The 13244-nt window shown below is 41.4% G+C and overlaps 1 protein-coding gene across 3 annotated transcripts in view; it reads left to right on the top strand.

The window, feature by feature from the left end:
• The window catches only part of nos1 (nitric oxide synthase 1 (neuronal)), a 65443-nt gene that overhangs the window by 18637 nt on the left and 33562 nt on the right, over nucleotides 1-13244 (top strand). For all 3 annotated transcript variants that reach the window (XM_020475620.2, XM_020475627.2, XM_020475613.2), the window contains exons 7-10: nucleotides 590-681; nucleotides 9366-9507; nucleotides 9801-9940; nucleotides 11094-11268. In XM_020475620.2, coding sequence (XP_020331209.1) covers nucleotides 590-681; nucleotides 9366-9507; nucleotides 9801-9940; nucleotides 11094-11268 — 549 coding nt within the window. The remainder of the gene's footprint in view (nucleotides 1-589; nucleotides 682-9365; nucleotides 9508-9800; nucleotides 9941-11093; nucleotides 11269-13244) is intronic.

The raw sequence follows: 13244 nt of genomic DNA, 5'->3' as shown, positions 1-13244 counted from the left end.
CCTCTCGTCATGATCCGTGTAATATAGCAATATCTGTGACGAATGTGCACTGAATTATAAAAGTTCAAATAAATGCATTGCAGTATGATGTTTCACCATTTCAAGAACATATTGTCTGTGATGTCGCTACTCACGTTGATGGAGGCAGGCCGGGCATCGCAGGTCAAGCGTTAGTAGTGAAACAATCAAATAAACGCTGATGATGAAAGTGATATCTAAGGGGAATCAAATCACGCTGTTGTGGAGTATGCCGCTATTAAATTTTTTCCCCCCTAACGATATAGTGTAAATGACAACATGCTTTCACTGAGGTCATTGGATTCTTTGTGTTGAGTTGTTTTATGAGTGACGAAGACCTTCAGGTCGAAGCATTGCACTCAAACTGTGGTAGCATTTAGTATCCCACTGGGCACAGACGTCAGTTCAACGTTTAGTTTTGATTTACATTTAGTTGAGCAAATATAGTCAGTTTTCCACGTTGATTTAACGTCATCACATTGATGGTGGGTTAAAATGACGTGGAAACAACTGTGATTCAACCAGTTTTTGCCCAGTGGGATATTTATTTCATTACATGTTTTTCTAACAGGTATTTGATGCCAGAGACTGCACAACGGCTCATGGAATGTACAATTACATCTGCAACCACATCAAGTATGCCACTAACAAAGGCAACCTGAGGTGAGTCGGCAGTGCTGTTTCTATCCCCGTGCCTTTTACTCAATGTTGTCTTTCTGTGTCATTTCCTCTGCTCGTCCGGTCTGTCAACCTCTTCTCTTTGTCCAGTTTCTCTTTCTCTTTTATCTTTCCCCCCTCCCTTTCTGTCACCTTGAACCTCCCTCTGTCTGTCTGTTCCTCTATGTTCCCTGTCAATGTCAACTGCGTCTCTCTAGTCTGGTTGACTACTCCCATCCAGGACCAGTCCTTCATCAGTCCAATACAGCTCTGCCAAGCCTAACCACACGTCATGACACCACGTCTTTACTCCCCAATGAATAAATATCATAGGAGAGAGGGGGTTAGTTGAGCCCCACTTTGGTTTTAGGAAACCATACACAAAACTGCAGAAACAGATTTTCTGATTTTTAATTTGTTATACAGTGGTTCTTCCTATAAAAGTTGCGTCGTACTGCAGCACACCTTGCGGGCTGCCGCAGAATTCTATAGCACGTTATTTGTCAGCCATTGTTGCCATTAATGCTAGTTTGACCACCAGAGGGCATCTTTGAGAAGCATTTGACAGACTTTAATATTGGCTGTACTAGAGAATTTAAATCCTTTTTTTTGTAAGAACATAGTATATGGGATTGATTTTTAAGAAATGTTGCTTAATTAAAAAAGAAACCCTATGGGTTTCCTTTAGGAAAATATGGCACTGTACAACGTGACCGGTTGGGAGTGGGCTACAGTACTAAGAGCAAAATAATCCTAACATTTCCACACTCAAATTGTAGTCTAACCAATACCCAAACAGAGACAAAATGTCATTGATTAAGCAAGACCATTCCCCATGCTTGTCTCAGAGCAGTGCAAAATGGTGCTGAAATAGTTGACCACACACGGGTAGACTATTGCTTCAAATCCTATTGTTTATCTTCAATATGCTTTACATGCCACAATGACACATAATTGAACACACATCATTTTTAAACCTCTTTGGGCTAGACGTGCCGCTAGCGGCACACCTCGACAACATCCGGTGAAATTGCAGAGCGCGAAATACAAAAATCGTAATGTTAAACATTCATGAAAATACAAGTGTCTTACATCGTTTAAAAGCTTAACTTCTTGTTAATCCAGCCACTTTGTCAGATTTTAAAAAGGCTTTACGGAGAAAGCACACCATGGGATTATCTGAGGACAGTGCCCCGCAAACAAAAGCATTAAAAACCTTTTCCAAACCTGCAGAGGCATCACGAAAGTCAGAAATAGCGATAAAATAAATCACTTACCTGTGAAGATCTTCCTCTGTTTGCAATCCCAAGGGTCCCAGCTACATAACGAATGGTCGTCTTGTTTGATAAAGTCCTTTATATCCCAAAAGAGTCAGTTTAGTTGGCGTGCTTGATTCAGTAATCCACCTGTTCCCCTCGTTCAAAAGGCATAAAAAGGAATCCCAAAAGTTACCAATAAACTTTGTCCAAATCAAATTTATTTATATAGCCCTTCGTACATCAGCTGATATCTCAAAGTGCTGTACAGAAACCCAGCCTAAAACAACAAACAGCAAGCAATGCAGGTGTAGAAGCACGGTGGCTAGGAAAAACTCCATAGAAAGGCCAAAGCCTGGTTCCTCTCTAGGTTTCTTCCTAGGTTATGTGGGGTGTCCAGTCCTCTTCTGGCTGTGCCGGGTGGAGATTATAACAGAACATGGCCAAGATGTTCAAATGTTCATAAATGACCAGCATGGTCAAATAATAATAAGGCAGAACAGTTGAAACTGGAGCAGCAGCACGGCCAGGTGGACTGGGGACAGCAAGGAGTCATCATGTCAGGTAGTCCTGAAGCATGGTCCTAGGGCTCAGGTCCTCCGAGAGAGAGAAAGAGCGAATTAGAGAGAGCACACTTAAATTCATACAGGACACCAAATAGGACAGGAGAAGTACTCCAGATATAACAAACTGACCCTAGCCCCCGACACATAAACTACTGCAGCACAAATACTGGAGGCTGAGACAGGAGGGGTCAGGAGACACTGTGGCCCCATCCGAGGACACCGGACAGGGCCAAACAGGAAGGATAAAGTCAAACAATGTTTAATCAGTCCTCAGGTACCCTAATGAGGAAATAGACTATAAAATTTAAGATGGAGAATCATATGTTCACTACCTGAGATAAATAACGAAGTGCACGCCCTCATCCACGCACACCACAAGACTGTCAAAATGAGAGCCACCTAGAAAAACTACAAATTCTAGCTCATTTATCATAAAACAAGCCTGAAACCCTTTCTAAAGACTGTTGACATCTAGTGGAAGCCATAGGAACTGCAATCTGGGAGGATTTCCTTTGATTTCCCCATAGACAGCCATTGCAATGGGTGGTGACCTCCAAAAAAAATGATTCTGGATGGATTCAACCGGTCACGTTGTCCTTTTGTATGACTGACGCCTTTAGTGAGAGGTTTAATGCTTTAATATTTAATCATTTCTGCCCTCCGAATTCATATTCATTATATAAATAGACCCATGTGCACCTTGATATTGGGGGTGCGCCATGTGGCCGTGCCTAACAGGTAAAGGGGGTGCACCATGCGGCCGTGCCTAACGGGGAAAGGGGGGATGGAGCTGGTCGGGCACAACCCAGGCGACAAGGAGATGCGGAGATCCGAGCTCGGGCGAGAGCTGAAGCCACCCTCCCGGCCCAGAACCCCGTGCAGAGGGAAGGGAGAAGCGGAGGGCATGGGCCCCCTACCCTACCCAGTCCTCAGAGTCATAGATACTCACGCCATTTACCCGTGCTTCATTGGTCTGTTTCGCCTGATGGCCTTCCAATCTGCACTTGTTAGATGGCCCTCAAACTTGCAATTCTACGGTTATGTGTTCCCTTTCTTGTAGTGTATCTTATTGCCCGTTTTACTCTCGTCCTGGGCTTATAGATCGAATCAATCCTTCATCAGATGAATCGCAACATGATGACTAAAGCGATTGAATTCATGAATGCATTTGAACATTTTTAATTTTGTGATAGTGAAGAGCAATAAGAGATCTTGGGAAGGCAGTTACCCATCTACATACACCTTTCTTTACCGCAATCTCTAAATGAAAATACTGGCAGATACATAAAAGGTCCTTGCACAGTTGTAGAGCTAATTCAATTTAGAGGATTCTAAATGAATATCTAAGGGGCTTTTATAGAATAATAACTGTTTTAAAATGTATATGTTTATTAAGTCATCTTGCTTGTCTCAGAGCAGTGCGAAACGGTGCTGAAATAGTTGACCACACGCGGGTAGGCTCTTGCTTGTTGGGGGGGATTTTCACACTTGCAGTAGCTGGGCTATTAAAGTAATCGTTGGATAACAGATCGTCTCTCGGAGCTCAATTAGCATGTTACTGTGTGTATCGAGAAATATGCTGGACCCTATGTCAGAGTTGTTTTTGGGACCACATCGTGTCTATTGTCTTGCTAATAGCTGTTGTGAAAAACAAATGTAAAAAATCCCCCTTCCACTTGCCTCTTCCATTCATTTTGAAATAGTATTTTCCAGTAAGCATAAATTTGTTTACCTTCATTAGCCTACTTTGTTCCAATATTTCCAGTCATTCAGTGATATTTATTCCCATAGTAATTCGTTATGGATCCATTTTATTACACAGTATGCCTACACATTGATAGGCTATATACATTTTTTACATTTTTTTAAATCCACTGAGGCCTTCCGAGTGGCGCAGTGGTCAAAGGCACTGCATTGCAGTGCTAGCTGTGCCACTAGAGTTTCTGGATTCGAGTCCAAGCTCTGTCGCAGCCAGCCGTGACCGGGAGACCCATGGGGTGGTGTACAATTGGCCCAGCATCGTCCGGGTTAGGGGAGGGTTTGGCCGGCAGGGATGTCCTTGTCCCATCGCGCACTAGCAACTCTTTTGGTGGGCTGGGCACGGTGTTCTCTGACACATTGGTGCGGGCGTTGTGTCCGGGACACATGGCTTTCGACCTTCGCTTCTCCCGAGTCCGTATGGGAGTTGCAGCGATTAGACAAGATTGTAACTACCAATTGGATACCACAATTGTATTTTATTTTTTAAATGCACTGAAACCAAAATACCTTTAAGTTTTGGTGATCCTCTCAGCTCAGGCTCCTTTCCAAGTCTTCTGGTGGTTACAGTCCTAAACCTGGAAAGGGTAGCACCATAAAAAGAGTCTGGCTCGATAACTGTCTGTAAGCCGGAAAAGGGTGTTCTCGGACCAAAACACACTGCCGCCCAGATTTGCATTACAAAGGAGGGCATAAACTGTCAAGATGCAAGCAGAGTAAGTAAACCTTTATGTAGTAAAATAAAGGTTAAATAAATGAAAGACCTACAACACCAACGGTAGGCCTACAGTATATCTAAAAAATATATTTTCGACATGTAGGTCTCCTGATTTTAAACTCGATCGAACTTGTTTAGCATCAACTGAAAACATTCATCTGTAACTCCCCCAAGCCTACAGCCCTTTTTGATATTGTCTGGCATGCCTTTCCAAATCAAATTGAATATTTTTTAAATAATTTAAATAGGTTGTTCTCCGCCTGACTCTCCTCTTATTTTAGTTAAAGACCTTGCTTATTTGAGACCAAAACTAGCGATCAATTGTAGAGTCGTGACTTTTTCTAATCGCTTATACAGTATTTTACATTTTCCACGATCAGAAAGAATGTTGGTACTTATTTTGATCCAAAGCCATGAATGAGTGAGTCACTCAGCTTTATTTAGGTGCCAAGGCTATACGACTGCACCATCAACTTGATTATTTAGCAAACACCACTTGCTGCTTATATTCAGTCAACACATATATTTTAAGAATATCATGGAATATAATTGAACATGTTAGTTTCTCTTAGAATAAAAACATTAGCTTACAGCTTCTTCTGACCAAGTAGAAACAACGTGTATTCATTTCCGGTGTGCGTGCAGGACAGAGGAATAGCAATTCTTACACTATTGTTCTAAATTCAATCACCTTCATCCATCATTTAGTTAAAACCTCTTGATACTCCCCATCCGGGAGTGTAATCATCGCCTGACAATAATTAGCATAATGCAACGGACATAAATATCCCTAGAAAATATTCCTATTCATGAAAATCACAAATGAAATATATTGAGACACAGCTTAGCCTTTTGTTAATCACCCTGTCATCTCGGATTTTCAAAATATGCTTTACAGCCAAAGCTAGACAAGCATTTGTGTAAGTTTATCGATAGCCTAGCATAGCATTATACTTTGCTAGCAGCAAGCAACCTTGTCACAAATCAGAAAAGCAATCAAATTAAATTGTTTACCTTTGATGAACTTTGGATGTTTTCACTCACGAGACTCCCAGATAGCCAAAGTTCATTTTTTCCCAAAATATTATTTTTGTAGGCAAAATAGCTCCGTTTATTCTTCACGTTTGGCTGAGAAATCGCCCGGAAATTGCAGTCACGAAAACGGCGAAAAATATTCCAAATTAGCTCCATAATATCGACAGAAACATGGCAAACGTTGTTTATAATCAATCCTCAAGGTGTTTTTATAATATCTATTCGATAATATATCCGTCGGGACAATTCGTTTTTCAGTAGGACCGATTGGAGTAATGGCTACCTCTGTATTTTACGCGAGAATCTCTCTCGGAGCCACCATGTGACCACTTGCGCAATGTGGCCGCCTACGGCTATTCTTCAACATAAATGCGTGAAACTACGTCACAATGCTGTAGACACCTTGGGGAATACGTAGAAAGCGTAAGCTCGTTGATGGCACATTCACAGCTCAATAGGGACTCATTGGAACGTGGGGCACTTCCGGATTGGATTTTTCTCAGGCTTTCGCCTGCAACATCAGTTCTGTTATACTCTCAGACAATATCTTTGCAGTTTAGGAAACGTTAGTGTTTTCTATCCAAAGCTGTCAATTATATGCATATTCTAGCATATTGTCCTGACAAAATATCCCGTTTAAAACGGGAACTTTCTTTTCCAAAAATGAAAATACTGCCCCTAGAGTCGCAACAGGTTAATTGAAATTCAATTTTGAAGTCGTGCACAATTATCAGTTACTATTTGGTTTATCGCCCATTCATTGTCATTTAGCGCCTTGGGGCTCAAAAGCATAATCAGTGCTCTAACTCCCCCTTGCTCCAGACCACCGCAATGAAGCAGTGACGCATGGTAACGTACTAAACCACAAATGACCGTAGGCTTAAGAGGTTAAGTGCCGTGGCATAATCTCAAAACTTTTAATTGAGTAACCACTGTAGGTTTCCTGATGCTATAATATGAGGTCCTAAACCGAGCATCAAAGTGCATCCTTGTAGCTCTGTGGACTAGTATAGTAAAATTGTTTGTCTTGGGGTTAGTTGAGCCAATGGCCACTGTCGTGATTTGACATTAACATTCATCTGAAGACTTATCTAATTACCTAAATATGTTTAATTGTTACCAGATTTTAAATTAATCATGTAACAATTAACTCATTAGGATCTGGTTCACCATGAGAGCAGTTCTATAAAGAGTTACCATCTCCCAAATTAAACTCTTTAAAGATCTTTACCTATCACATCTAACAGTCAACTTATTAATCATAACCTTGTATCATATCATCATTCTGAACAGTTGTAACCTCCTTGCATCTGCAAAAACCTTAACCTTATGATTCAGTACTACACAAATTGGTATAATTTTTTATTTACTAGCTAATTAAATGGTAACACAGAATAAACATACACACTTAATACGTTAAAAAGAGCGGGACAGAGAGACACTTAACCTTGGCTTTTGCCTGCAATATCAGTTCTGTTATACTTACAGACAATATTTTTACAGTTTTGGAAACTTTAGTGTTTCCTATCCTAAGCTGTCTGTCTATCCTAATTATATTATATGCATATTCTATTTTCTGGTCCTGAAAAATAGGCTGTTTACTTTGGGAACGTTATTTTTCCAAAAATAAAAAAGCGCCCCCTAGTTCCAAGAGGTTAACAAAAGGCTAAACTGTGTTTTGCTATATTCCACTTGTGATTTCATGAATATGAATATTTTCTAGTGAGATTATTTGATCGTTGCGCTATGCTATTTAGCGTAGTTGATGACAATTATCCCGGATCCGGGATGGGTGGTTCCAAGAGTTAATCCCAACTATTCCTTTCCTTTGGAGACGTGAGCTGTTAATCCTGTTACATTTGTCAGTTTTATGCATAGTATTTTTGTTATGTGCCATGCATATGAACTCTAGATTGTGCATTTTTATTGTTACAGAGCAGAGTAGTAGTGCCCTGTGTATACAAATGTAAAACAAATAGGGGTGTGGCACCCCTTAAGGTTCTTAAGCGAGCAGCCAAGGAAGTGAGAGAAGGGGAAGAACTCCAATCTAGCTGCAGCAAGGGATATTAAAACGACTGAATGACACTGAAGAGCTACATTGACAAAAAAGAAAATGAACACCTGTTCGAAAGAGAGGCTATGATAGAGTAGCACAGCCAGAGGCACATGTCTATTGACATGGAGTCTGAGCTTGCTAAGCATATCAATAATCTCAGACCAGTTTCATGGGTTTATAGCCTCAAATGCAGAGAACTTGCCTATGTATTGGCACGTGGAAACATCCCTGTCCCAGACAACTGGTGAATAAATGGAAGGCTAAGTGATATTGAACAGGGATATCTATATCAGAATGTAGGCATACATTTATGATATACCACAGCCCAATTCCATGAATTAAGCTTTGACCTACCATCACCCACTATCACAGGACACTATCACTCACTTACCCCAAGGCGGTTCAACTTACCCTGTCCCTATGCTCAACTTAGCCCGTACCCGGGGTAAGTTGTGCCAAGAGACCGCTTTTTTTATGGACAAGCTATGTTTTCAAAACATGTGTAACATTAATTCTGATTATTTTCAGGGATACAAGACATCCTGAAATATGTAGTTATCTTTCTTAGAAAGAATGATGATTTCCCTTGACGTAGTGGTGCGGAATGTAAAAAATGTCTCAACATACCCCACTCTCCCCTACTGTATGTCTGACTCATCACTGCACTGAGTTAGTCACATCACATTCCCAAAGACTGCTGATGCTGTACATCAAATAATACTTAGCCACTGTAAGCATGTAACAGAAGCCTGATGGCATATCAGTTTGCTCTTAAGCCTCTGTCGGGTTTGTGTATGGCATAACAACAAATGAAGGAGTTGGCTGAAGCACAAACTGATCTGCAGCCAGGCTGCTTCTGCTTAGATTCAGACCCCAAAACAATTTGAGTTTTATATAGTCAATTCTCCTCTCATTCTTTGGGCTTGTATTGACTATAGAGGACACTAGTTTCTCCTCTGTAAGGCAAGCATAGAGATTGGTGCCCAGAGATATTTGGGTCCTTTGGGACGAAGACTTACAGCCAGATTAGTAGAATCAACCCTTTTGCCCAGTCATGGCATTAGCTTAACCCAACAGGATAGGTTCAGTAGTGGGGGACTAAAGGTAACTGAGCTTTGGCCCTGTCAGACTTCCTAGCCTGCCTTACCCACGACCTCTTAAATTAAACTGCCCTAAACCATTAGATGCTATGTGGTTGGGTAGACATTCATTTGTTGCATTGCTAATCTATAGATACTGTCTTTAAACTCTCGTCATTTAAACTTTCTCTCTCTGGGGGCTGGTGGGTTATTTCTATCCAGATCTGCCATTACCATATTTCCTCAGAGGACAGATGGCAAGCGTGACTTTCGGGTATGGAACACACAGCTGATTCGCTATGCCGGTTACAAGCAGCCCGATGGTCAGATTCTGGGAGACCCAGCCAACGTGGAATTCACTGAGGTAGAGTAAAAAGACACTGGTCACTGTTATTCAAAGTGAATTATTGTTCGTAACAGCATGGAATATGTGTCCCTCATGGGATTTGAATCCTCAAACTTTGCCTTGTCAGGTTCAACCCACTGAACCACTTACAGTAGATCACAAAACCTGAAAGTGTTCAATGTCTTTATATAGCATGCCTCCGAGCAAGGCCAAAGCTCTGACTAAAACTGGAGTGGAAACCACCAAACAGGAGTTACACATCTACTTGAGTGAGTCCACGTAAAATGTTTATTAAATGTTTTGGTTACTAGATCTGCATCCAGCAGGGCTGGAAGGCTCCCAAGGGTCGATTCGACGTGCTGCCCCTCCTGCTGCAATCCAATGGGAACGACCCAGAGCTGTTTGAGATCCCTCAAGACCTTATTCTGGAGGTGCAGATCACCCATCCCAAGTGAGTTAGACCACAAACACACACACATACACATACACGTCCAAGTGTCATAACAGAGTGATACAGGAACAGAGGCTGGGTTGGGGGTGTGTTCCAATTGTCACGCTAACATACAACTAACATACCACACAGACACACACTCGCAATGTCACCAGTCTTCAGGCACAGAGGGAGTTTCATCCCCTGCACATGGCATCCTCTATCAAACAAGCTCCCAGAACTGTCCTTCGCCACCCCCCATCTCCCCCTGCATCAGTTTAGTTGGCCTCAACTCTGTTGCCATGAAGCTGTGATGGCTCTCTGCTACTGCGTAGACTGTCCCCCATGGGCAACTCCGAGCCTGTGTAGCACCAGGTAGATGGATGTAGGGCCAGTAATTTCAGAAGTGATTGCAGGTGTTTTTGCTGTGAGCATGTGATAATGTTAGTTTTGGCTGCGCTCCTGTACTTCTTGGCTGTATATCTATTAACTACAGTGTAGGAGCAAATTGCCTTGTAGAACAATACACTCTACATCACAGTAGGCAGATATCTAGCATCTCTTGGAGAAATCCTTCATTTCTTTGTACATGCATACAGTATTTTCTTTCCCTTGACGTGCTATACAAACTTTCAATATCAGAATGTAAGCTTTGTCACTAATCTCTTCCCACCGCTTTTTGCAGTTTGTTGTCATGAATCTTGTCCTGGAGGCAGAACTGAGTGATTTCCGCTTAGATAGGCCAACTGCAAAGTCAAAATGGGCTATATTGTAAAAACGTAGCAGTGTGGTTTAAAGTCAGATTTTATGACTGGCTGTGCCAACTACTGGCTGCTTTGCAGAGCTGCCTCCAGAACAAGATCCATGCTAATATGTTGGCTTTTCACCAAGATAAGAATGTGCACTTTTACATCGATTCAGAATGTAAAATGTTCAACTCTTAGCAGTATAGAATTGTTGAGATGGAAGCACCTTGAGTTGAACAACAGGAGCCAAGTCAGCTTCAATTAAAGCTGTATATAATATGTACCCTTAAACATCCTCTACATACCTTGAAAACTAACCTATTTATTTGAATCAATTAGTCAAGATATGTCACATTCACCATCACTCCTCCAAAGCTTGACTGTTCATTTGAACATATCTCTTTGTCTTTCTATGCTTGTGCATACAGGTATGATTGGTTCAAGGACTTGAATCTGAAGTGGTACAGCCTACCTGCTGTATCTAGCATGCTGCTAGAGGTGGGGGGGCTGGAATTCACCGCCTGTCCGTTCAGTGGCTGGTACATGGGTACAGAGATCGGAGTCAGGGACTTCTGTGACAGCTCTCGTTACAACATCTTGGAGGTATTATGATCATTTTCTAAAGCATTTCTAAACATTTATAAGCATCCCTTTGGTGGCTGGTACATTGGCACCGATATTGGTGTCAGGGACTTTAACAGCTCTCGTTACAATGGTTAAATGCTACTATTTTTACATTCTAATGAGACCATGAGGTATTACAGTGTTGCATATGTTATGCTTGGGGTTTGGAAGGGAATTCGCAAGAGTTGTGAGTGGACTTTTTACTATACAATTTACTATGATAGAAGTAAATCTAGAATCTATAATATGTTTTACTGTAATCTGTTAGGGCTTTTAAATAAATGTTATGATACGTCTTCAATACTTACCAGTGTGGCGGATTAATCTGATACCATGACAGCATACATGCAGAGCTAACATTCATCACTTATACTCTCAGTATTCATGCAATAGGTTTCTATAACACATCAAAATATACCAAACAATATACCAAACATTAAGAACACCTGCTCTTTCCATGACAAACTGACCAGCTGAAAGCTATGATCCCTTATGGATGTCACTTGTTAAATCCTCTTCAATCAGTGTAGATGAAGGGGAGGAGACTGGTTAAAGAAGGATTTTTTTAAAACCGTGAGACATGGATTGTGTATGTGTGCCATTCAGAGGGTGAATGGTCGAGACAAAATATTTGAGTGCCTTTGAATGGTAGGTGCCAGGCGCACCAGTTTATGTCAAGAACTGCAACGCTGCTGGGTTTTTCATGGTCCAGAGTTTCCCGTCTGTATCAAGAATAGTCCACCACCCAAAGAACATGCAGCCAACTTGACAACTGTGGGAAGCATTGGCGTCAACATGGGCCAGCATACCTGTGGAACACTTTAGACACCTTGTAGAGTCTATGCCCTGAATAATTGAGTCTCTGTTCTGAGGGCAGAAGTTCTGAGGGTGTATAATATTTTAATTAATTTTAATTATTTTATTTGTTTTATATCAAAATGGATAGTTTTCTTGGAAGCAGCAAGTCTTCACTCTATTGTTGGTCCGACGATATCTTGTTTTTTCACAAACAGTATGCTGCAGCACAGTGACTAGAGCATGTCAAGCTTAGAGGCTGTAGATATAATACGTGGATAAAATATGTACGGATCTGGTTGTGCTGTTGGTATTCAGCCAACGTATTAGCATAACCATTATAATGGCGGTAATATTTTGTTTTCAGTTCCCAGGCGTAGAGTAACTTGAGCTGTTCTCAGTCATTTTCCCTCGTCTCATGTTCCCATCTCAAGCCCCATGCACTCCCTTCTGCTAAATGCAGGTTTACCCATATACAGAATTATGATATTGTGAGCTACTATGGTAAATGTTCTTATTTTTTGATGCAGAACATCCGCCCCAACAGCACTTCTAAAAGGGTAGTTTATTTTAAATTTAATGTCTCCATTTTTAGAACATTTCTCCATTTCTAGAATGTAAAATGATGTCTTTAGGGTATTCGGGCTAATTGTGAAATGTGATTTGATACTGACTGCAACCACTTACCTGTCACTCAGGATAGCCTAATCACAACCTGCTTACATGAGGGATAACATTAGTTGCTTGTCTTCTATATACTGTATTGGATTGCCCCTAACCTCATACTAATGAGCCACTCGCCTGCCCTCTGGTCATTTTCACCTCTCTTCCTCACAGAACAGTTATACTTAGCTCTCTTCAGCACGGCTCGATGGGTTTTCCTGTAACTTTTCAGTGCAATTAAGGTTACACCGCCGAGTGCAGGGTTATCTTTATTGTTGGGTGACTTCACCAAAAGGAACAGTTTTGCTTCAGGTAAGAATTTGCTTCACCGCTTTTATTCCTTCATCTCCTGTTGTAGCTAGCATCACACTGCTAGCTGCTGAGACTTGGATAGCTTAGCTGCAAGGCTTAGCTAACCTGGCTAGCTCACGGCAAGGCTAGCTATCCTACCGACTAGCTTATCTACCTGGAAGGGTAGAATTACTAGTTTGCTCGTA

Source organism: Oncorhynchus kisutch, linkage group LG3 (assembly GCF_002021735.2).
Source record: "Oncorhynchus kisutch isolate 150728-3 linkage group LG3, Okis_V2, whole genome shotgun sequence".
Classification (NCBI taxonomy): Eukaryota; Metazoa; Chordata; class Actinopteri; order Salmoniformes; family Salmonidae; genus Oncorhynchus; species Oncorhynchus kisutch.
This window is presented reverse-complemented; position numbering and strand designations above follow the sequence as displayed.